Below are 27,052 nucleotides of genomic sequence, written 5' to 3'. Positions count from 1 at the left end.
CGATAATCCTATGCTATTAACTAAATGACATGTTTGGCTTCTGATGAAAAATGATGAATAAACACGCTGAATAAAGAGAAACAAATCGGACAGACTGTAAGGTACATGGAATGGCTGAGGATAACGTGAGTTTGCAAGCGTGAATTTACCCAATCTCTTACACAGACAGCAGCTGAAGTATCATGTTCCTCTAACACGCTGCAATAACTTACCAACAAGCTAGTTAGGAATCCGTTATTGAGGTACAAAACTGCAGATTTAGCTAATGAAAAGCTAATCATTCAATATACTTTCTGATATAGGTCTTCCAGATCTCTGCTTGCAGATATTCAATAGGACCCTTCATTGTTTACACCCTTGGATGTAAAAATCAAGACATATAGTATAAGGCCTCATGCACACGACCGTTGTGTGCATCCGTGGCCGTTGTGCCGTTTTCCATTTTTTTTCGCGGACCCATTGACTTTCAATGGGTCCGTGGAAAAATCGGAAAATGCACCGTTTTGGAGCCGAGGCCGTGATCCGTGTATCCTGTCCGTCAAAAAAATATGACCTGTCCTATTTTTTTTGACGGACAACGGTTCACGGACCCATTCAAGTCAATGGGTCCGTGAAAGAACACGGATGCACACAAGATTGGCATCCGTGTCCGTGATCCGTGGCCGTAGGTTGCTTTCATACAGACGGATCCGAAGATCCGCCTGCATAAAATCTTTTTCTGATCTAAGTTTTCACTTCGTGAAAACTCATTTCCGACAGTATATTCTAAGGCTGAGTTCACACGGGCGAGATTTCCGCGCGGGTGCAATGCAGTAGGTGAACGCATTGCACCTGCACTGAATCCTGACCCATTCATTTCAATGGGGCTGTGCACATGAGCATTTTTTTTCATGCATCACTTCTGCAATGCTTTAAAATCGCAGCATGTTCTATATTCTGCGTTTTTCACGCAGCCCTGGCCCCATAGAAGTGAATGGGGCTGCGTTAATAACGCATTGCATCTGCAAGCAAGTGCGGATGCAATGCGTTTTTCACTGATGGTTGCTAGGAGATGTTGTTTGTAAACCTTCAGTTTTTTATCACGCGCGTGAAAAACGCATCAAAACGCATTGCACCCGCGCGGAAAAAACTGAACAACTAAACGCAATTGCAGCCAAAACTGACTGAACTTGCTTGCAAAATGGTGCGAGTTTAACTGAACGCACCCTGAACGCATCCGGACCAAATCTGTCACGCTCGTGTGAACTCAGCCTAACACAGAAGCGTTCCCATGGTGATGGGGACGCTTCTAGTTAGAATACACTGCAAACTTTGTACAAGACTGCTTCCTGCTGCCTGGCAGCACCCGATCTCTTACAGGGGTATATGATAGCACAATTAACCCCTTCAGGTGTGGCACCTAAAGGGGTTAATTGTACTATCATATCCCCCAGAGATCAGGGCTGCCAGGCAGCAGGGGGCAGACCCCCCCCTCCCCAGTTTGAATATCGTTGGTGGCACAGTGTGCGCCCCCCATTGGGCCCCCTCTTCCTCCCTCTAATGTTAGAAATCGTTGGTGGCACAGTGTGCGCCCACCATCGCCCCCCCCTCCCTCCCTCTATTGTAATAAATCGTTGGTGGCACAGTGTGCCCCCACCATCGCCCCCCCCCCTCCCTCTATTGTAATAAATCGTTGGTGGCACAGTGTGCCAACCACCATCGGCCCCCCCTCCCTCTATAGCAGTAACAACATTGGTGGCAGTGTGCGGCCTCCCCCCCCCCCCATCATTGGTGGCAGCGGAGTTCCGATCGGAGTCCCAGTTTAATCGCTGGGTCTCCGATCGGTAACCATGGCAACCAGGAAGCTACTGCAGCCCTGGTTGCCATGGTTACTTAGCAATAGTACAACAGTATAAGATTCATACTTACCTGCTTGCTGCTGCGATGTCTGTGACCGGCCGGGAGCTCCTCCTACTGGTAAGTGACAGTTCTTTAGCAATGCGCCGCACAGACCTTTCACTTACCAGTAGGAGGAGCTCCCGGCCGTTCACAGACATCGCAGCAGCAAGCAGGTAAGTATGAATCTTCTACTGTTGTACTATTGCTAAGTAACCATGGCAACCAGGACTGCAGTAGCGTCCTGGTTGCCATGGTTACCGATCGGAGCCCCAGCGATTAAACTGGGACTCCGATCGGAACTCCGCTGCCACCAATGATGGGGGGGGAATGGGAGGCCGCACACTGCCACCAATGTTGTTACTGCTATAGAAGGAGGGGGGGGGTCGATGGTGGTTGGCACACTGTGCCACCAACGATTTAATACAATAGAGGGAGGGAGGGGGGGGGCGATGGTGGGCGCACACTGTGCCACCAACGATTTATTACAATAGAGGGAGGGGGGGGCGATGGTGGGCGCACACTGTGCCACCAACGATATTCAAACTGGGGAGGGGGGGGTCTGCCCCCTGCTGCTTGGCAGCCCTGATCTCTTACAGGGGAATATGATAGTACAATTAACCCCTTTAGGTGCCGCACCTGAAGGGGTTAATTGTGCTATCATATCCCCCTGTAAGAGATAGGGTGCTGCCAGACAGCAGGGGGCAGTCTTGTACAAAGTTTGTAGTGTATTCTAACCTGAAGCGTCCCCATCACCATGGGAACGCCTCTGTGTTAGAATATACTGTCGGATCTGAGGTTCACGAAGTAGCTCATATCCGACAGTATATTCTAACATAGAGGCGTTCCCATGGTGATGGGGACGCTTCAAGTTAAAATATACCATCGGATTGGAGAAAACTCCAATCCGATGGTATAAAAGAACTCCAGACTTTACATTGAAAGTCAATGGGGACGGATCCGTTTGAAATGGCACCATATTGTGTCAACATCAAACGGATCCGTCCCCATTGACTTGCATTGTAATTCAGGACGAATCCGTTTGGCTCCGCACGGCCAGGCGGACACCAAAACGACTTTTTTTTTCATGTCCGTGGATCCTCCAAAAATCAAGGAAGACCCACGGACGAAAAAACGGTCACGGATCACGGACCCACGGACCCCGTTTTTGCGGACCGTGAAAAAAAACTGTCGTGTGCATGAGGCCTAAGACCTGCCCTTTCGACCAACAGGGAATACTGCCAATATGCCCGCTTTGGTGCCTGCAGAAGTCCTGCCCATTTCATGGCCTGATTCGCAGGTTGTCCTTGCAAAATCGGAACTATTAGCAAGTGTGAAGTCTGTCCTGGTCATGTGGTGGTCTCACAGGTGCAGGACTAAATACAGGTACAGTACAGTTATCAGTGATGCATCTTGTAACGTACCGGAACCTGTGTGATCATCACATGACCGGGACAGATTCTTATTTGGTAGCAAACAATGAAGCAGATAGGTTACAGAACAGGAGGAATAACTACAGAATGTATATTGGGAAATTGTTTAGCGTTTTTAGACATGGGGAACATAGAGAAGGAGATAGGGAAAATTATGGTGGCCACATGGGCAGCGGTGCCAGTGTGTATTTGGTAGCGATTGGGTACAGTTGTTGTTTGCATGTTGAGTTCTTGTGGTTGTAATGTGACACGTGCTCTCAGGCTTATTACCAGTAGGGTTGCCAATCAGTAGGGGGACATAAGCTGTACAGCAGGTTCCCAACTGAATGTGGCCAGGTAGTCGCCAACATTGGTCAGATTGATCAATGGCTATCCCACGGTGTATTGGTATGCAGACTTAAAGGGAACCAGTCATCTGGATTTTTGGTATAGAGCTGAGGACATGGGCTGTTAGATCACCGCTAGCACATCCGCAATATCCAGTCCTCATAGCTCTGTGTGCTTTTATTGTGTCAAAAAAACTATTTAATATATATAGTTGCAACAAAAAGTATGTGAACCCTTGATATGGATTTCTGCACAAATTGGTCATAAAATGTGATCTGATCTTCATCTAAGTCACAACAATAGACAATCACAGTCTGCTTAAACTAATAACACACAAATAATTAAATGTTACCATGTTTTTATTGAACACACCATGTAAACATTCACATTCATGTGAACCCCTAGAGTAATGACATCTCCAAGAGGTTTCAGCCAACTGGAGTCCAATCAATGAGATGAGATTGGAGGTGTTGGTTACAGCTACCCTACCCTATAAAAAACACACACCAGTTCTGGGTTTGCTTTTCACAAGAAGCATTGCCTGATGTGAATGATGCCTCGCACAAAAGAGCTCTCAGAAGACCTACGATTAAGAATTGTTGACTTGCAAAAAGCTGGAAAGGGTTATAAAAGTATCTCCAAAAGCCTTGCTGTTCATCAGTCCACGTAAGACAAATTGTCTGTAAATGGAGAAAGTTCACTGCTGCTACTCTCCCTAGGAGTGGCCGTCCTGTACATACGACTGCAAGAGCACCGCACAGGCTGCTCAATGAGGTGAAGAAGAATCCTACAGTGTCAGCTAAAGACTTACAAAAGTCTCTGGCATATGCTAACATCCCTGTTAGCGAATCCACGATACGTAAAACACTAAACAAGAATGGATTTCATAAAAGGATACCACAGAGGAAACCACTGCTGACCAAAAAAACATTGCTGCACGTTTACAGTTTGCACAAGAGCACCTGGATGTTCCACAGCAGTACTGGCAAAATATTTTGTGGACAGATGAAACCAAAGTTGAGTTGTTTGGAAGAAACACACAACACTATGGGCCAGATTTATCATGACTCTGACAGCTCACTCCACTTTCACATATGGCTAAAGTCAGTTTTAGCCAAGTCAGATTTTTGAACAGCCCTTTAAGACTGTAATAAATGTGGTTTGACGGTAGCAGTTTATCCGTCAGTAAGCAGCTTTACAAAAGTCGCACATCTTTACGAAAAAGTCACATGTCTTTACGAAAAAGTCGCATGTTCTATTAAAAAGTCTCATAAGATAAGCATGGTCCTCACTGGAGTGAAATTGCGCCATTTTTTGCGACTTTTTGGCGACTTTTTAAATAGTCTCAATAGTAAATCTGTCTAGAGATTAATTTACATAAGAAAACACGCCCACTTTCAGAAAACTGGCGAGCATAGTGCAGAGCAGAAAAAAGTCGCAAATTTTTGCGCAGTTTTAGTGATTGCGCAAAAATTTGCGACTTTTTCACTCCATTATTCTGACTTGAGCTAATGATAAATCTGGCCCTATGTGTGGAGAAAGAGGCACAGCACACCAACATCAAAACCTCATCTCAACTTTGAAGTATGGTGGTGGGGGCATCATGGTTAGGGGCTGCTTTGCTGCGTCAGGGCCTGGACAGATTGCTATCATCTAAGGTTAAAATGAATTCCCAAGTTTTGAAAGACATTTTGCAGGAAAACTTAAGGCCATCTGTCCACAAGCTGAAGCTCAACAGAAGATGGGTGCTGCAACAGGACAACGACCCAAAGCATAGAAGCAAATCAACAACAGAATGGCTTAAACAGAAGAAAATACGCCTTCTGGAGTAGCCCAGTCAGAGTCCTGACCTCAACCCGATTGAGATGCTGTGACATGACCTCAAGAAAGCGATTCACACCAGACATCCTAAGAATATTGCTGAACTGAAACATTTCTCTAAAGAGGAATGGTCAAGAATTACTCCTGACCGTTGTGCATGTCTGATCTGCAACTACAGGAAACGTTTGGTTGACGTTATTGCTGCCAAAGGAGGTTCAGCCAGTTATTAAATCCAAGGGTTCACATACTTTTTCCACCTGCACGGTGAATATTTACATGGTGTTTTCAATAAAAACATGGTAACATTTAACTCTTTGTGTGTTATTAGTTTAAGCAGACTGTGATTGTCTATTGTTGTGACTTAGATGAAGATCAGATCACATTTTATGACTAATTTGTGCAGAAATCCATATCATTCCAAAGGGTTTACATACTTTTTCTTGCAACTGTATGTAAATAAACATTAGATGAGTCCTGTCTCCTCCATGCTTCAGAGATTAATCCAGCTTTCTCTGACTCTGAGCCCAGCCACGCCCACTGTGAAGGAGCCCAGCACCGCCCTGCATCCTCCAAATCTCCTCCTTGCTCCCCGACGTCACAAAGCTAGAGTGCCATAATCTTGCGATGCGCGAGCTAGCGCATGCGCAGTCCGTTCCCTGAGGCTGATGCCAGCACAGGGAAGGAACACTATGCCGAAGCTGCACATGCGCTAGCTCGCGCATCGCAAGATTATGGCCCTCTAGCTTTGTGACGTCGGGGAGCAAGGAGGAGATTCGGAGTATGCGGGGCGGTGCTGGGCTCCTTCACAGTGGGCGTGGTTGGGCTCCGGAAATGTCACAGCTCCCTGGGCTTCTTACTTGCCTCATTTACATATATATAAAATCGTTTTTTGACACAATAAAAACACAGAGAGCTATGGGGATTGGGTATTGCGGATGTGCTAGTGGCCATCTAGCAGCCCATGTCCTCAGCTCTATACCCAAAATCCAGGTGACAGGTTCCCTTTAAGTAATTGCAACATGTGATTGTGACTGTTCACATTTATTGCCAGTATAATCACCTGTGTCTAAGAAGCTATTAGAGTCGTTTGTGAGCTGCCCTCTTAGACATTACACTGTCTTATGATCTGGGCAAAATTGTCCCTCAGCCAATATTTATCACGACCGGCGTGCCGATCACATACGTGACGCAAAGGGAGGGAAAAGGAAGGCCCTGTCCAAGGGAGAGGGAAAGATGGTGACCCCTAACTCACCTTGAGGCTGGCACCTGACTGCCCTGACGTCCCTAGACGGGTTTCTCACCCGTACGCCGATCACGTTCCTAAACCCTGGCTTTCCCTAAGATGAGCCCTGCGTAGTGAATAGGGCGGTGGGAACACTAGTCCGCACCACTAACACTAAAGGGAAACACTAGGGAGAAGACAGACAATACTGACAAAACATATAGTCCCAGGTGGGCGACAACAAACAACCAACAGGAATCTGGAGGGTAACGCTCTGGTACGACAACCAGGGATAACAGCAACTCAGCTCCAGTGGGTCAGTATAGAAGTCCAGGCAGGAAGCTCTATATCTGGCAACCAGAGAAGTGGGAGAGGGGAATATAAGGAGGTTGGGAGTGCTGGACAAGAAACAGCTGAGGAGAAGAAGCTACGGATCCCTGAGTGAGACAAAAAGGATTGCAAGGCAAACCCAGAAAGCTACCATTAAGTAACAGCACTATCTTTAGACAGAGCGCGCAGCCACCCGCTGCGACTTCCTGACCCCGGGTATAACGGAGTCAGACGTGGCTCTTGACACCCTTGTGACAGTACCCCCCTTTCCACAAGGGGCCTCCGGACACTCAGGACTAGGTCTCTCAGGATGAGAGGCATGAAAAGCCTGAACTAACCTGTCGTTTACCTCTGATGCTGAAACCCACATTCTTTCCTCGGGACCGTAACCTCTCCAATGCACCAGATATGGAAGAGAGCGGCGGACCCGACGAGAATCAACAATTTTGGATATTTGAAACTCTAGATTACCATCTACAACAACAGGAGGGGGTGGCAGCGGTGACGGTTCTAGAGGTGGAACATACTTTTTGAGTAACGACTTATGGATTTTAAAAGTTTGAGGTAGCTCCAGGCGAAAAGCCACGGGGTTAATGATGGCTACTATTTTGTAAGGACTAATGAACCTAGGACCCAGTTTCCAAGAGGGAACCTTTAACTTAATATTCCTAGTAGACAACCACACATAGTTATTCACTCCTAGGTCCGGACCTGGTGACCGTTTCTTATTAGCCATGCATTTATATTTACCTCCCATATTTTTCAAGTTAGCTTGCACTTTCTGCCATACAGATGAAAGAGATGACGAAAACCATTCCTCTTCGGGAACCCCAGAAGACCCCCCCCCCTCTTTGAAAGTACAGAATTGGGGATGAAAACCATATGCCATGACTTGCCAGTGGATTCCTGTCGGCGATTATTTATAGCAAACTCGGCTAATGGTAAATATGATGACCACACCTCTTGGTTTTCAGACACAAAACACCTTAGGTATGTCTCAAGGTTTTGGTTTGTATGCTCAGTCTGTCCATTCGACTGAGGATGGAAAGCTGAGGAAAAGTGTACCCCCAAACGGGAACAAAACGCTTTCCAAAACTTAGAAATAAACTGGGTACCCCGATCCGAAACAACATCGGAAGGGACCCCGTGAAGCTCCACGATTTCGCTGATGAATACCTGAGCAAGAGTCTTAGCATTAGGTAGTGCAGGTAACGCAATGAAGTATACCATTTTGCTAAACCTGTCTACTACTACCAAGATAACTGTTTTACCCACAGACAAAGGTAAGTCAGTGATGAAATCCATTGACAGATGTGTCCATGGCCTATTGGGAATGACAAGTGGCAATAAAGACCCTGCAGGACGTGTATGAGAGACTTTAGCACGTGCACAAGTCGAACAAGTAGACACAAAGGGCCAGATTTATCATTAGCTCAAGTCAGAATAATGGAGTGTAAAAGTCGCAAATTTTTGCGCAATCACTAAAACTGCGCAAAAATTTGCGACTTTTTTCTGCTCTGCACTATGCTCGCCAGTTTTATGAAAGTGGGCGTGTTTTCTTATGTAAATGAATCTCTAGACAGATTTACTATTGAGACTATTTAAAAAGTTGCAAAAAAGTCGCAAAAAATGGCGCAATTTCACTCCAGTGAGGACCATGCTTATCTTATGAGACTTTTTAATAGAACATGCAACTTTTTCGTAAAGACATGTGACTTTTTCGTAAAGATGTGCGACTTTTGTAAAGCTGCTTACTGACGGATAAACTGCTACCGTCAAACCACATTTATTACAGTCTTAAAGAGCCGTTCATAAATCTGACTTGGCTAAAACTGACTTTAGCCATATGTGAAAGTGGAGTGAGCTGTCAGAGTCATGATAAATCTGGCCCAAAATCCATTACATCCTGACGCAACCTTGGCCACCAAAAACTACGAGACAATAGCTCCAAAGGTTGCTTTACTACCTGGGTGCCCAGCAAGTGCCGAATTATGATGTTCCTTTAATAATTCGAGATGCAGGTTTAACGGTACAAACAATTTCTCTGAGGGACAAGAGACCAGGGCATCCCCCTGGGCCTCTTAACACCTTCCCCTCCAGAACAGAGTGTACAGCGGAGACAACCACTCCTCTTTGTAGAATGGGTACCGGATCACCCACATTACCCCCTCCAGGGAAACTACGAGATAATGCGTCTGCCTTGGTATTTTTGGCCCCAGGACGATAGGTGATGAAAAAGTTAAACCTGGTAAAAAATAGAGACCACCTAGCTTGTCTAGGGGTGAGACGCTTAGCTGATTTGAGGTACAGAAGGTTTTTGTGGTCCGTAATCACAGTGACGGGGTGGATTGCCCCCTCTAAAAAATGATGCCATTCTTCAAACGCAAGTTTAATAGCTAATAGTTCCCTATTGCCAATATCATAGTTCTTCTCCGCTGCAGATAGTTTTTTGGAAAAGAAAGCACAAGGATGCCATTTGCCAGGAGACGGACCCTGAGACAGTAAAGCCCCCACTCCCTCCTCTGACGCATCTACTTCAACAATGAAAGGCTGGGAGACATCAGGTTGGATTAGTACCGGTGCCGAGGTAAACCTCTTTTAGAGAGGAAAATGCAATTTTGGCGGCGTCAGACCATATAGAAAAATCAGTCCCCTTCCTAGTCATGTCAGTAAGGGGTTTGACAATCACAGAATAGTTGTTAATGAATTCTCTATAGAAATTTGCGAAACCCAAAAACCGTTGCAGTGCTTTAAGGTTCTCAGGAAGATCCCAATCTAGAATTGCCTGGACTTTCCTAGGATCCATATGGAAACCTGAAGCAGATAATAGATATCCCAGTAACTGTATCTCCTAAAAGGCGAAAACACACTTCTCAATTTTCGCATATAATTTATTCGTCCGTAGGACCTGCAGTACCTGTCTGACATGTACCTCGTGTGTCTTCAGATCAGACGAGTAAATTAAAATATCATCTAGGTATATCACCACAAACCTGTCGATAAGATGACTAAAAATTTCATTAACGAAATGTTGAAAGACAGCAGGAGCATTGGTCAGACTGAAAGGCATGACTAGATTTTCATAATGCCCCTCCGGGGCGTTAAAGGCTGTCTTCCACTCATCCCCTTCCTTGATACATATCAGATTGTAGGCCCCCCTAAGATCACGTTTAGAGAACCACTTAGCACCCGCAATCTGATTAAACAGGACAGGAATGAGGGGAAGAGGATATGGGTCTCGGATGGTTATCCGGTTTAGTTTGCGGAAATCTAGGCAAGGACGCAGGCCCCCCATCTTTCTTTTTACAAAGAAAAACCCTGCAGCCACGGGTGATGAAGAGGGTCTGATGTGTACCTTAGCCAAGCTCTCTGAGATATAATCTTTCATGGCTTGTCTCTCGGGACCCGAAAGATTATATAACCTGGTCTTAGGTAATTTCGCACCAGGAATCAGGTTAACCGGGCAATCATAAGGACGGTGAGGTGGTAACTTCTGACACCCCCTTTCAGAGAAAACGTCCTCAAAGTCTCTAAAACAAAAGTAGGTAGAGTAGCTATGGAGGCGACTAAGCAATTGCTATTTAAGCAATTTTATCTGCAATGCTCACTCCACTCCAATATCTCCCTGGCCTGCCAATACACCACTGGATTGTGCGCTACCAACCAGGGAAGACCCAGCACCACCGGAGTGGGAAGACCCTCCAGAACATAACATGATAGACACTCGTTATGGTGGTCCCCTACCTGAAGGTGTAAGTTATGGACAATATGAGTAAGGTTTCTCTGAGACAGAGGAGCAGAGTCGATAGCGAAAATGGGAATAGGTCTCTGTAGCGTACAGAAAGACAAACCCATAGTCTGGGCAAACTGGGCATCTATCAAATTTACTCCTGCTCCACTGTCTAGGAAGAAAGAAATAGTCTCTGTCTTAACACCAACAACAACACCCGCTGGCAACACAAATTGAGATGTTTGTATGGAGGAAACGTATACCCCCCGGCTGACATCCTCCACACAGCCTGGGGTTAGTAGTTTTCCGACGGTCTTTTGTTTTTGAGTATGGAAGGACAGACATTAATGAGATGACACCTCCCCCCACAGAAAAAACAAATCCCACGCCTACGGCGAGCCTCAGGAGGACGTACCTGACGAGTAGTTCCTCCTAGCTGCATAGGCTCTTCTAGGTCCGTACAGACTAGCTGCTGCTTGGGAGAGGTTACTAATTGCTCAGGATCTTTCAATCTGTCCCTAAGACGTCTATCTATTCTGATAGAAAGGGACATAACCGCATCAAGGGAAAAGGGGGTCTCATACAGCGCAAGCATATCCTTAACCCTTTCGGATAACCCAGAGCAAAACTGACTCCTGAGAGCCGGATCGTTCCACTGGGTATCCGTAGCCCACCTACGGAACTCGGAGCAATACTCCTCTGCTGGCCGCTCTCCCTGTAGGAGTCTCTGTAATTTCGACTCAGCCAGGGCAACTTGGTCAGGGTCATCATACATTAGACCCAAAGCCCCAAAAAAGTCCTCCACAGAACGGAGAGCCAGAGAATCAGTGGGTAAAGAGAACACCCAGGATTGCGGGTCCCCCTGAAGCAGGGAAATAACAATCCCCACCTGCTGTTCTTCATTACCAGAGGAGTAGGGGCGCAGCCTAAAATATAACTTACAGGCCTCACGGAACATTACAAATTTGTCCCTTCCCCCAGAAAAAATGTCAGGAAGAACAACCTTGGGTTCCGGAGCAACCTGGTTACCCATAGCAACTGCAGGACATGCGGTCTGCTGCTGTTGCTGGAGGACCGACGCCTTCAATCCTGCCACCTCCAAAGACAGGCCTTGAAGTTGCTTTGTCAAAGCGGCAATAGGATCCATGCTGGATTATAAATAGGCAGAAGAGAAAAAAGAATTTTATTTTTAATTTTTTTAAAAACAAAATAAGGGCCAGATATAATATCACAACCGGCGTGCTGATCACATACGTGACATAAAGGGAGGGAAAAGGAAGACCCTGTCCAAGGGAGAGGGAAAGATGGTGACCCCTAACTCACCTTGAGGCTGGCACCTGACTGCCCTGACGTCCCTAGACGGGTTTCTCACCTGTACGCAGGGCCGTCTTTAATATTGATTGGACCCTGGGCAAAAATGTACTTGGGCCCCCTGGATCCCGCCTTCCCACACCTTAGCAGGCAATCACGCCCTCCACCACAACACACACACAAAAAATCCACACATCTGGTAGAGTCCAGTGAATGACTGTAAATACTTTCAGTTCTGAAGACTCCAGCGGCTCAGGATCAGTGCTCTGGTCAGCTGGGCTCAGACTGGAAGTGGGCACCGCTCCGCAGGAAGGAGACCAGGGCTCGGCTCACCCTAGTGTTACAGTGCACCCCAGCACCCCACAGTATTCAGTACAGCACCCTATAGTATACAGCAACCCACAGTATGCAGTATAGCACCCCACACTATACAGTACCACACAGTATGCAGTATAGCATCCCACAGTATACAGTACCCCACAGTATATAGTAGAGCAGTATAGCAGCCCACAGTATACAGCACCCCACAGTATACAACACCTCACAGTATACAGTAGAGCAGTATAGCACCTCACTGTATACAGCACCCCAAACTATACACGATACAGCCCCCCACACTATACAGTACAGCAGTATAGCACTCCACACTATACAGCACCCACAGTATACAGACCCCCACAGTATACAGTACAGCAGTATAGCCCCCACACTATACAGGCCCCCACACTATACAGGCCCCCCCACACAGTATACAGCCCCCTACACAGTATACAGCCCCCACACAGTATACAGCCCCCCCCACAGTATACAGCCCCCCCCACAGTATACAGACCCCACACAGTATACAGGCCCCCACACAGTATACAGTCCCCCACAGTATACAGGCCCCCACACAGTATACAGGCCCCCACACAGTATACAGGCCCCCACACAGTATCCAGCCCCCCACACAGTATACAGGCCCCCACAGTATACAGGCCCCCACACAGTTTACAGCGCCCCACTATACAGTAGTTTACAGTATATTAACATAACAGCCCCTGTCACCTTTTTCTGATGCAATTTTCACACAAAAAAGCTCCACAGTTAACTTCTGCAACACTCCTGTGATGACCTCATAGCCATGTGACCAGTAATATTGCTAGGTTACTGGTCACGTGGTGATGATGTCATTAAGGTCCTAGATCACATTCATTTCACAGCTCTAACACAGTACGATGCCTGGACTCAGTGCCGGCAGGCATGGCATGGCAGCACCCCTTGTGTAGCTGACTGCCTGACACCCAGGGCAGTGGCTAGCAGGGCTCAAGAGGCAGCTGCCTTGGGCCCCCCAGGAGCAACTGGGCCCGGGGCAGCTGCCCCTTTTGCCCCTTGGTAAAGACGGCCCTGCCCGTACACCGATCACGTTCCTAAACCCTGGCTTTCCCTAAGATGAGCCCTACCTAGTGAATAGGGCGGTGGGAACACTAGTCCGCACCACTAACACTAAAGGGAAACACTAGGGAGAAGACAATACTGACAAAACATATAGTCCCAGGTGGGCGACAACAAACAGCCAACAGGAATCCGGAGGGTAATGCTCTGGTACGACAACCAGGGATAACAGCAACTCAGCTCCAGTGGGTCAGTATAGAAGTCCAAGCAGGAAGCTCTATATCTGGCAACCAGAGAAGTGGGAGAGGGGAATATAAGGTGGTTGGGAGTGCTGGACAAGAAACAGCTGAGGAGAAGAAGCTACGTATCCCTGATTGAGACAAAAAGGATTGCAAGGCAAACACAGAAAGCTACCATTAAGAAACAGCGCGATCTTTAGACATAGATCGCGCAGCCACCCGCTGCGACTTCCTGACCCCGGGTATAACGGAGTCAGACGTGGCTCTTGATACCCTTGTGACAATATTAATGTAATGTGGTCATTACCTACTCTGTGGTTTGCTATTTATCTACTTATGCCACCAAACTACTGCCATGTGGTGCATAGGCTGTGTATGTATTTATTTAGGGCTGGCCTATATTGCGATCGCACAAAAGAGAGCCCATACAGTCATGTGAAAAAATTAGGACACCCTTTGAAAGCATGTGGTTTTTTGTAACATTTTTAATAAAAGGTTATTTCATCTCCGTTTCAACAATACAGAGAGATTAAAGTAATCCGACTAAACAAAGAAAACTGAAGAAAAGTCTTTTCAAGATCTTCTGTAAATGTCATTCTACAAAAATGCCTATTCTAACTGAGGAAAAAGATAGGACACCCTTGCCCCTAATAGCGAGTGTTACCTCCTTTGGCTGAAATAACTGCAGTGAGACGGTTCTTGTAGCCATCTACCAGTCTTCGACATCGGTCTGAGGAAATTTTACCCCACTCCTCAATGCAGAACTTTTTCAGCTGTGAGATGTTTGAGGGGTTTCTTGCACGTACAGCCCTTTTCAAGTCACCCCACAGCATCTCAATGGGATTCAAATCTGGACTTTGACTTGGCCATTCCAGGACTCTCCATTTCTTCTTTTTCAGCCAATCTTTGGTTGATTTACTAGTATGTTTTGGGTCATTGTCATGTTGCATGGTCCAGTTCCGCTTCAGCTTTAATTTTCTAACTGATGGTCTCACATGTTCTTCAAGCACCTTCTGATACACAGTAGAATTCATCGTGGATTCTATGATGGTGAGCTGACCAGGTCCTGCTGCAGCAAAGCAGCCCCAAACCATGACACTTCCACCTCCATGCTTCACAGTTGGTATGAGGTTCTTTTCTTGGAATGCTGTGTTTGGTTTACGCCAAACATGTCCTCTGCTGTTGTGTCCAAATAATTCAATTTTGGACTCATCTGTCCAAAGAACATTATTCCAGAAGTCCTGGTCTTTGTCAACTTTATCTCTGGCAGATGTCAGTCTGGCCTCGATGTTTCTCTTGGAAAGCAAAGGTTTCCTCCTTGCACACCTCCCATGCAAGTTAAACTTGTACAGTCTCTTTCTGATTGTAGAGGCATGTACTTCTACATCAACAGTAGCCAGAGCCTGCTGTAGTTCTCGAGATGACACTTTAGGGTTTTTGGAGACCTCTTTTAGCATCTTGCGGTCTGCTCTTGGGGTGAACTTGCTGGGGCGACCAGTCCTGGGCATGTTGGCAGTTGTTTTGAAAGCCCTCCACTTGTAGACTATCTTCCGGACAGTGGAATGGCTGATTTCAAAATCTTTTGAGATCTTTTTAAATCCCTTCCCAGACTCATAGGCTGCTACAATCTTTTTTCTGAAGTCCTCTGACAGCTCTTTTGCTCTCACCATGGTGCTCACTCTCACTTCAACAGTCAGGAGCACACCAAACTAAATGTCTGAGGTTTAAATAGGGCAAGCCTCATTCAACATGCAGAGTAACGATCTACTAATTATGTGCACCTGGTGTGATATACCTGTGTGAGATCTGAGCCAATTTAAGAGGGAATACATGTGAGGGTGTCCTATCTTTTTCCTCAGTTAGAATAGGCATTTTTGTAGAATGACATTTACAGAAGATCTTGAAAAGACTTTTCTTCAGTTTTCTTTGTTTAGTTGGATTACTTTAATCTCTCTGTATTGTTGAAACGGAGATGAAATAACCTTTTATTAAAAATGTTACAAAAAACCACATGCTTTCAAAGGGTGTCCTAATTTTTTCACATGACTGTATATACACATTGTGATAGCGCAAAAGAGAGCCCATATATACATATATACACTCCTCAACATTGAAATTGCAACAAAGAGGACAAGGTTATGTAAATCGAGGAAGCAGCAGATATCACTATGGTCTGCAAATTTATTAAATTTCCAAGCCCCTAGATCCAACCTTTGTCATGTGGGAAGGACATAAAAGGCAGGCTGAAAGAAAAGTTTTTTAGCCACATTAAATCTCAAAAATCGGATCAAGTCACGTGAGATGATTGTGCATCCAGTGCCTTATGTTTGTCGACATGCCAGTTATTGGTTTATCACTTCGGTTTATCACTTCGGTAGATCGCTACGCGTCTAGGCCGAGGTGTCAGCACATTTCAATGTTGCGTGTTCCGGTAGTTGGGAGAGCAACTCCAAACTGAAATGACAGCAAGAGGTGCACAAAGGCGAATCTCTGAACAGTAACCTGACCCCTCTAGTCTTCATTGCGGGTACACTAAGAGTTTGGCATTGTTTTGGTTGTGGAAACAGCGATACAACCAAGTGTTTCCAGGAGTTGTTGCTTGTGCTACTGTGAGCAGCCTGGGTGGCCTAAACATAGTACCATGGCCTGCAACGTCTCCGGACTTGTCTCTCATCAAGCACATGTGGGACTTCAATGGTCGGCAATTGCAAAGGGAGCTGCCAGCAGCGGATCCTGATGATTTGTGGGAGCAAGTGCATTCAAAGTGACAGAACATTCCTCAGAAAACCATTAATAACCTCACTGATAGGATGCCAAGTCATGTAAGTGTGTGTATTTCTGTGTGTGGTGCTCATATTCCATACTGAATACATTGAAATATTTTTAATATTTTTTCCATTCTTTATTATTTGCATATCATTAAGATGTCTATTGATCCTGTGCTTTCCATAACTCCACATTTTTTTCCCCTTCTTAGTGTTGCAATTTCAATGTTGAGGAGTGTATATGTGTGCATTTATAGGATGCCCACTATAGTGATATGAGTGGTGTCACACATAGCTTTGTGTGGCAGCTTTTAATGCAGTTTTATGAGCCAAAGCCAGAAGTGGGTTGGAAGGTGCCTGCATCAAAAACATCAAGAATATACAAGTATATAAAACAATACTATGTATGTGTTTGAAAAATGGAAGGCATCCAGATGTACAGTGTTCATTATTTTTCACTGATGGTCATTAGGAGATGCTAAGTGTTATTCTTTAGTTTTTCTTCTTGTGAAAAACATGTAAAACGGATGTAATCTGGACAGAAAAAACTGAAACACTGAACGCAATCGCAGACAAAACTAATTCAACTTGCAGGTTTCCACTAAAGAGACCCTGACACATTCCATATCACTCAGCCCTAAGGGTCCTGTTACACAGGAAAATATTCTTCCATTAATGAGCAGCGATCAACGATTTAGTGAGCCATTTGCATTCAAAAGATGTTCAATTACACGGGCCAATAGTTGCTAAATATTTTATGCCGTTTGCTTGTTACTGTGATTGCTGCTCATTCGCCTCTATAACGTTTACACTATTAACGACTAGCAGATTTCTGATTACACAATGATATTTGATGTTGACTAATGATAATCTTTCCATTAGGCAAAAGTGATCTCTGCACACTATTACACGTGAAGATAATTTCTTACATTTGTATGATTATAAGTGAAACCAATAATTAGGCCACATAATAGGCCTCTTCAGTGATACACATTGTGCCAGGATCTGTTCAGGAAAAAATGGATGGTTTTGCACGCAAGTTCAACCAGTTTTGTCTGCAACTGCGCTCAGTGTTTCCATTTTTTTTCTTTCCGGATTGTATGACTTTTTTACACGTATGAAGAAAAACTGAAGAATAACAGTCTACATCTCCCAACAAAAACGGATTGCGTCCACATGCCTTCTGTTTTTAATGAAAGCCCCATTCACTTCTATGGAGCCAGGGCTGATATAGAACATGCTGTGATTTTTCCTGTATGCAATGATGATGCTCATGTGTACAGACCCACTGAAATGAATGGGTCAGGATGCTATGCTTTCACTACACAAGAGTCCTTACTCCTCCAACCCCTCACTCACCTCTCTATTAGGCTACATTCACACGTCAGTATTTTTCTATATCCCTAATTTCGGTCCATTTTTTGTGGATCCGTTGTTCCTGAAAATGTTTCCGTATGTCATCCGTTTTTTGCGGATCCGCAAAAAACGGAAACATGTATAAATTTCACAAAGCAAATAAAGTTGTTTGTATTTTTTTGAAAAAAAATTGAAAAAAAAAAGCGAATAAGTGATTTCTGTGGGCAGGATTTAATTTCCAGGAACAGATTCCGCATAAAACGGATGACATACGTAATTACATACGAATGTCTTCCGTTTTTTGCGGAACCATTGACTTTGTATTGTACCAGGATCCGATTTTTGCGGAAAAGAGAAGGACAAGTTTTATATTTAATCGGACATGCGGAACGGAACAACGGAAACGGACAGCACACATTGTGTTGTCCGATTTTTTCCAGGACCCATTGAAAATGAATGGGTCCAGAACTGGTCCTGATCTGTTCCGCAAAAAACGGAACAGATCAGGAAAGAAAAAACGGACGTGTGAATGGACCCTTAGATTGTGAGCCCCTTTGGGGACAGCTTGATGCTAATGTCAGTAAAGCGCTGCGGAATAGGTTAGCGCTAGATACATAATTGCAGGGGACACAGTTATCACCAGGAACACTTTATAGTGAATTGTATTTGCCTTTCTGATACACAGACACAAGACAGCCCAAATGAGACGAATACACTTCAACATGATCTATGTGATCTCCTAGTCTCTGATCTTGTTGCCTTGGTTTTCTTTTGTTTTATCTGTTTTGGTGTTATCCATAGAGAACTGTGGAAAATATGAACTACAGCTAAAGAATGACTAAGGCCTCTTTCACACTTGCGTTGTCCGGATCCGGCGTGTACTCCACTTGCCGGAATTACACGCCGGATCCGGAAAAACGCAAGTGTACTGAAAGCATTTGAAGACGGATCCGTCTTCAAAATGCTTTCAGTGTTACTATGGCACCCAGGACGCTATTAAAGTCCTGGTTGCCATAGTAGTAGTGGGGAGCGGTATACTTACAGTCCGTGCGGCTCCCGGGGCGCTCCAGAATGACGTCAGAGCGCCCCATGCGCATGGATCATGTGATCCATGCAATCACGTCATCCATGTGCGTCGGGGCGCCCTGACGTCACTCTGGAGCGCCCCCGGGAGCCGCACGGACGGTAAGTATGCTGCTCCCCGCTCCCCACTACAGTTTACCATGGCTGCCAGGACTTTAGCGTCCCGGCAGCCATGGTAACCATTGAGAAAAAGCTAAACGTCGCATCCGGCAATGCGCCGAAACGACGTTTAGCTTAAGGCCGGATCCGGATCAATGCCTTTCAATGGGCATTCATTCCGGATCCGGCCTTGCGGCAAGTGTTCCGGATTTTTGGCCGGAGCAAAAAGCGCAGCATGCTGCGCTATTTGCTGCGGCCAAAAAACGTTCCGTTCCGGAACGGAAGACATCCTGATGCATCCTGAAGGACGGACTGTCCATTCAGAATGCATTAGGATAATCCTGATCAGTATTCTTCCGGCATAGAGCCCCGACGACGGAACTCTATGCCGGAAGACTATAACGCAGGTGTGAAAGGGCCCTAATAATTTTTGCTGTGAATAGTTTTTATTGTATTTGCATTGGCATATAGAGTTTAGTATCCTTTTGTAGGTGTGACACATTCTATTTTCATTTTATTTAGCTTAAATTTTAATAGGAAAATATTTATGATGTCAGTTTTCTCAGGCATGTATAACCATTTGGCTTAAAAGGGCATCGGTCAGCAGATTTGTACCCATGAAACTGCCTGACCTGCTGCATGGGCACTTGACATCTGAAGGCATCTCTGTTGGTCTCAAGGTCATACGTGCTCACATTGCTGAGAAAAATGATGGTTTCATATATGCAAATGAGCCTCTAGGAGCAATGGGGGTGTTGCTTTTACACTTAGAGGCTCTTCTTTCTCTGCTATGCCATGCCCTCTGCACTTTGATTGACTTTAGGAGAAGTCAGGGCCAGGGGTGATGACGTTTACAGTTCCTGGCCCTGTCAATCAAAGTGGAGAGGACGGAGCAGTTGCAGAGATGAGCCTCTTGGTGTAACAGCAACACCCCCATTGCTTCTAGAGATTAATATGCATATATTAAAACTATATTTTTCTAAGCAATGCGGACACATATGAACACGGGAAGAACACAGATGCCTTCAGCTGTCAAGTGCACATGAAACAGGTCAGCCAGTTTCATAGCTACAAATCTTGTGACAGATGCCCTTTAAGGATGGGGTCCATATATTGATTTCTGGCTTCGCAACCTCAATGTTCTACTATGGAGGCAAAAGGTTGAGCAGTATTCTTGTGATTGTTGCAATGTTCAATGCAAATTACTTGTCATGCTAAAATAGCTGCTGCAGCAATATGATCCCTAAATTGAAACATTTTTCCTACATTGATACATTGTAGTAATGGACAATAGAATGATTTGTGCTACTAATGTACTTTGTTTAGATATCTTTGTTCAGACTGGATGGTAACTGTACCAAATTTTCAGCTTAGAGAAATACAGCCTGTACAGGTTTTCAGACTTGTATCCAATTAACACATCCACATTTAAGGTCACAAAAATACATTAAAATTGCAACATTTGTTTAGACCCTTTGGACTTAGACTTTGGACTTTTATTTGCAGAAGCTGTGTTTCAATGCGTCGGCTGTCATTGCCCCACACCTCTTCTAGCACCATCCACTTTAGGTCAGAGACATTGGGGGAGATTTATCAAACTGGTGTAAAGTAGGATGGACTTAGTTGCCCATAGCAACCAATCAGATTCCTCTTTTCATTTTTCATTTTTAGCCTCAAAAAAATATTTTGCCTCACACTGTTTCATAGTTAAATAATTTTCTGGCTAGTTTTGTGTATAGACATATTGCTCAGTTCAGTTTTTATCTCATACAGCCTAATTGCAGCACAATGTTCATTTAATCGCAGCTTAACTGCGAGTGATGTTTGACATACACCTTACCGCATGGACACTTTCAACAAATAAATTAAATTTTTACACTCACATGTGAAAAAACCTTTGCTGTTAATCTTAAATCCCTGAGTGGGATGACACATACCATCTCCTCTAATAATCCAACTACAGTAAATGGTTGCGGTTTTGGTTATGTCTTTTTTGTATATTAGAGGAACTAGAAACCCCATAAAACTGATAAACTCCTTTATGTAACAAAAAGTAATAAAAAAAATTGCAAAATAGGCAGCACATGATACGGTGACCTAAAGCTATTATGTTATTCAACTTTATTGTGCAACCTTTCATCCCACATGTAGGACCTTTCTCAGATCCTACATGAAGGGTGAACCATCTTACTGGATCATTTTGAGCGTTGTCTATGTCTGTCTGGATTAAAGGGCATCTGTCAGCAGATTTGTAACTATGAAACTGGCTGACCTGTTGCATATGTGCTTGCAGCTGAAGGCGCCTGTGTGGGTCTCATGTCCATATATGCCTGCTTTGCACATCTGTAAAACACTGACCAGAATACTGACCATGTGAAAGTGTCCTGTGTTTCCCAATTACCATGCATGATAAAGTTTTTGCAGGTTACTATGAATACTGGAGTATTTTTATTGGCAGGTCCTTCAGAGAAATTAGTGTTGCTACCTTACTCATCACTTCTTGATACACATTCCCCTTATAATTGCAATAAATATTCTATTAAATCTAACACCTTCCAGTTTTCATTTTCTTTTTTTTACTCCCTGCCTTCCGAGAGCCATAACTTATTTTTTATTTGTTTGTTCACATAGACATAAAGTTGTGTTTAAAATAGCAGTCAGACATCACTAACCTGATCAATCACAGTTTTTGGTAGAAATTATATTTCTACATGGCAAATAATTTACTAGCAGGTGTATTAGAGTAATAGAAATCCAATAGACCCAACAGTCATGACATGCATGCTGCTGATTCTGTATAATTGAATCACTAATTGAAAGGGGCATGTTCAAAATAATAGCAGTGTGGAGTTCAATGAGTGAGGTCATTCATTCTTTTAAAAACAGGTGGCAATTATTGCCCTTTTTTAAGGAAGAAAGGCAGCAAATGTTGTACATGCTGGTTATAGTGCATTTATCTCAGAAATTCGGAGGAAAATGGGTTGTTCCAGACATTGTTCAGAAGAACAGCGTACCTTGATTTAAAAGTTGATTGGAGAGGGGAAAACATATAAAGAAGTGCAGACAATGATAGGCTGCTCAGCTAAAATTATCACAAATGCTTTAAAGTGGCAACCAAAACCTAAAAGACAATTAAAAACTACCATTCAAATGGATAGAAGAATAGCCAAAATGGCAAGGACTCAGCCAACAATCAGCTCCAGGAAGATCAAAGAAGGTCTAAAGTTACCTGTGAGTACTGTTACAATTAGAAGATGCCTATGTGAATTCAAGCTATCTGCAAGAAGCCTCCACAAAGTCATGTGCTGAAGAGGTTACCCAAAATTTTGAAAAATTAGCAAATTTCAAAGTTTCAGTTTCTCTACTTCTGTAATACATAGTAATACCCCCAAAAATTGTGATGACTTTACATTCCCCATATGTCTACTTCATGTTTGAATTATTTTGGGAATTATATTTTATTTTTTGAGGATGTTACAAGGCTTAGAAGTTTAGAAGCAAATCTTGAAATTTTTCTGAAATTTACAAAAACCCAATTTTTAGGGACCACTACAGGTCTGAAGTCACTTTGCGAGGCTTACATAATAGAAACCACCCAAAAATGACCCCATTCTATAAACTACACCCCTCAAGGTATTCAAAACTGATTTTACAAACTTCGTTAACCTTTTAGGTGTTGCTCAAGAGTTATTGGCATATAGGGATGAAATTTGCGAATTTAATTTTTTTGCCAAATTATTTATTTTAACCCATTTTTTCCACTAACAAAGCAAGGGTTAACAGCCAAACAAGACTGTATCTTTATTGCCATGACTCTGCCGTTTACAGAAACACCCCATATGTGGCCGTAAACTACTGTACGGCCACACAGCGGAGCGTAGAGTGAAATGTGCGCCGTTTGGTTTTCAGAAGGCAGATTTTGCTGGATTGGTTTATTTACACCATGTCCCATTTGAAGCCCCCCTGATGCACCCCTAGAGTAGAAACTCCATAAAAGTGACCCCATCTAAGAAACTACACCCCTCAAAGTATTCAAAACTAATTTTACAAACTTTGTTAACCCTTTAGGTGTTGCACAAGATTTAATGGAAAATAGAGATACAATTTAAAAATTTCACTTTATTGGCAGATTTTCCATAAAAAATTTTTTTTTCCAGTTACAAAGCAATGGTTAACAGCCAAACAAAACTCATTATTTATGGCCCTGATTCTGTATTTACAGAAACACCCCATATGTGGTCGTAAACTGCTGTACGGGCACACGGCAGGACGCAGAAGGAAAGGAATGCCACTGTTTTTTTTGACACCATGTCCCATTTGAAGCCCCCCTGATGCACCCCTAGAGTAGAAACTCCAAAAAAGTGACCCCATTTTAGAAACTACGGGATAGGGTGGCAGTTTTGTTGGTACTAGTTTAGGGTACATATGATTTTTGGTTGCTCTATATTACACTTTTTGTGCGGCAAGGTAACAAGAAATTGCTTTTTTGGCACAGTTTTTTTTTGCTATTTACAACATTCTTCTGACAGGTTAGATCATGTGGTAATTTTATAGAGCAGGTTGTCACGGACGCGGCGATACCTAATATGTATACCATTTTTTTATTTGTGTAAGTTTTACACAATGATTTCATTTTTAAAACAAAGAAAATGTTTTCGTGTCTCCATAGTCTAAGAGCCATAGTTTTTTCAGTTTTTGGGTGATTAGCTTAGGTAGGGTCTAATTTTTTGCGGGATGAGATGACGGTTTGATTGGCACTATTTTAGGGTGCATATGACTTTTTGATAGCTTGCTATTACACTTTTTGTGACGTAAGATGACAAAAAATGGCTTTTTTTACACCGTTTTTCTTTTTCTTTTATTACGGTGGTCATCTGAGGGGTTAGGTCATGTGATATTTTTATAGAGCCGGTCGATATGGACACGGAGATACCTAATATGTATACTTTTTTTATTTATGTAAGTTTTACACAATGATTTCATTTTTAAAACAAAAAAAATCATGTTTTAGTGTTTCCATAGTCTAAGAGCCATTGTTTTTTCAGTTTTTGGGAGATTATCTTGGGTAGGGTATGATTTTTGCGGGATGAGATGACGGTTTGATTGTTACAATTTTGGCGTACATGCGACTTTTTTGATCACTTTTATTACCTTTTTTAGGAAGTAAGGTGGGCAAAATTTCAATTTCATCATAGTTTTTTATTTTTTATTTTTATGGCGTTTACCGTTCGGGTAAAGTAACATGACTGTTTTATAGATCAGGTCGTTACGGATGCGGCGATACCAAACATGTGTAGGGAATTTTATTTTTTTCATTTTTAATCAGTGATAAATGTGTTTTTTGATTTTGACTTTTTTTTTACATTTTTTTTGACCCAGACCCACTTGGTTCTTGAAGATCCAGTGGGTCTGATGTCTGTATAATACAGTACAGTACACTATATAGTGTTTTGTACTGTATTTTACTTACACTTTGTCTGAACAGATTTATGCCTTTAGCACAGATCTGTTCAGCACCATGGACAGCAGGATGCCTGAGAAGGCGTCCTGTTGCCATGGGAACCTTCCCTGTCTGCTCAGTTGTGGCCACAACTGCGCAGACGGGGAAGGGTAAGGAGGGGGGCTCCCTCCCTCTGTCACCCCATCCTGTCGGGAGGCTGCAAAGGCATAGCAGCCCCCCGATGGGAGAGGGAGGGAGCTCCCGACTGTTAACCTCTGCTCTTCCATACGGACCGCGGTATGAAAAGGGTTAAACAGCATCACAGATGTCAGCCGTTTATACCAGGGTGTCAGCAATGTGCTGACACCCTGGTATACCCACTGGCCACCAACGATTATTCAAGGGGAGGCGGGTGGGGGATCGCGATCCCGCCTGCCGCACCGCCCGCCTCCCGCACCGCCTTCAACCCCCCCTGCACCTCCCGCCGCCATAAAATCAATCATTCAGGGGTGCAGGGGGGGGGGGTGAAACATATATATTTTAGTCATAATAAAGTTTCTGATCCCCGCGGTCAGGGACCGCAGGGATCAGAAACTGCAGAAAGCGCAGCAAACCGCAGGTCTGAATTGACCTGCGGTTTGTTGTGATCGCCGACATGGGGGGGTCATGGGACCCCCCCGCGCATTTAGCCGAGGTGCCTGCTCAATGATTTGAGCAGGCACCTTGTTCCGATCACCACCGGCCGGGCGGCAGTGATCGGAACAACACATGACGTACCGGTACGTCATGTGTCCTGAAGAGGTTAAGAAGAATATAAACACTGCTATTTTTTTTGAACAGTCTAATATTCACTTTTCTTCTATTTTTTTAGAGGAACAACACACATTTTATATATTTTTCTTCATGTTTTGATTTGGAATAGAATGTGTAGTGTTCCCAATGCATTTGTGTGCATGGAAATAAAAGCTATTAAAAGGATTTTGAGCTTTGTTCATATTTTTTAACACACTGCTATTATTTTGAACACAGCTGTATGATTGCATACGATGCAGTGGGAAGCTGAAGACAAATTCTAAATGCAATGGAATTGGGGGAAATAATGCAATTCCGCAGTTGTTTTATGGGTTTTATTTTTAGGTAGTTTGCTATGTGGTAAAAATGGGTTATCTCAAATCTGTGGGCCAGTTTGATTATGATATCACATTTTTATAGGTTTTCTTGTTCTCTTCTTTTCTTCTTCTTTGAATACTTTTAAAAAGTTAAAAACTTTGAAAAAAAAACATTTTTTTCCTATTGCCATATTCCGACCCCCATAACTTTTTTATATTTATGTCTGCAGAGCTTTTGTGAGATGATCTGTATTTTCCATTTATACCATTTTTGGCTGTGTACGATTTTTGATTAAATATTTTTGAGAGGTGAAGCAACAAAAAAAATTATAATGACAAATCACTTTTTTTCTTCTTTGTGACATTTACTGTACTACTTTAATATTTGAATAGTATAGGCATTTTGGGATGTGGTGATACTAATTATGTTTATCTCTTTATTTGTAAAACGGGGAAATGGAGTGATTTGAATTTCTATCTATTTTCATTTGTTTACACTTATTTTTAGTCCCACAAGTAGACTTTGACATGCGATTGTCTGATCGCTTCTCCTATAGACTGCAGTGATTTAGCATTGCAGTCTAAGGGAGATTCAGTGCATTCCTGTCAAGCTCTGCCACAGGCAGTGCCTGATAGGAACTTCAGAAGGTCCAAGGCTGCCATAGCGATGGAAATGCAGCACTCCCAGTAACTGACCACTTAGATACCATGGTCATAATATGCCGCCTGCTCAGCCTCTGTGCCATCTTTAAAGACCAGACATTTGGTGTACATGTATTAACTCAATTAAGAAGAAATGAAAATACTTACAATATGTCGAGCTGCAAAAACCCCATCAACTATAGAACAACAAAATGCTGCTACTACTCCAAAACTGATGAATACAATGGAGGCTACGAGCTGGAGAAAGAGAAATACAGTATGAATTAAATATACAGTGACACTTGTATAGCACAAAATCATAGAAACAAGATAGTATACTTTTAAGTACCATAGAGACAGATGGATGTTGTCATTTGATAGCAGTGGAGGAGCTGAAGTTCTAATTACTCTTGAAATACAATTTGTAAGCATGGTCTAACCACAGGGCATGCTTCTAGACATGTATACCTCAGGACAATTGTACACAATAGACTTCCACTGTTGTACAATAACCCCCATAGGCAGCAAATGTGTATATATAGGGATCTGTTAGTGTGCATGTTGTCATTAAAAATAGTAAAATATGTGATTTGAATGACTGACATTTACTGGTGTCAGACATGCACAAATTGTACAGATCTTCATTGAGAGAGAGAGAGATGTAAGGTGATAACCCAGGTCAGTAAGGACTGGTGATACTGGTGCAGAGCAGCAGACCTGGAATAAATGCAGATTTATCAAGTAGTACTAGTATTAGTAGACATGCTATAATTGCAGAAGATCATGACAACTCATGCCAAAATTAGAAAAATACAGTCGTTTTGGTCACATTGGACTATTGAGGAAATCTGGAAAAACATAGCCTATGTATGATGAGTCTAAATTTTCTGTTACAA

At 43.5% G+C, this 27,052-nt stretch overlaps 1 protein-coding gene across 1 annotated transcript in view; it reads right to left on the bottom strand.

The window, feature by feature from the left end:
* TMEM255B (transmembrane protein 255B) overlaps nt 1-27,052 on the bottom strand; it is a 100,753-nt gene that overhangs the window by 46,037 nt on the left and 27,664 nt on the right. Inside the window, exon 5 of the mRNA XM_044285550.1 lies at nt 26,325-26,414. Coding sequence (XP_044141485.1) covers nt 26,325-26,414 — 90 coding nt within the window. The remainder of the gene's footprint in view (nt 1-26,324; nt 26,415-27,052) is intronic.

This window comes from Bufo gargarizans, chromosome 3 (assembly GCF_014858855.1).
Source record: "Bufo gargarizans isolate SCDJY-AF-19 chromosome 3, ASM1485885v1, whole genome shotgun sequence".
Taxonomy (NCBI): domain Eukaryota; kingdom Metazoa; phylum Chordata; class Amphibia; order Anura; family Bufonidae; genus Bufo; species Bufo gargarizans.
Note: the sequence above shows the minus strand (reverse complement) of the source record. Positions and strands in the feature narration are given on the sequence as shown.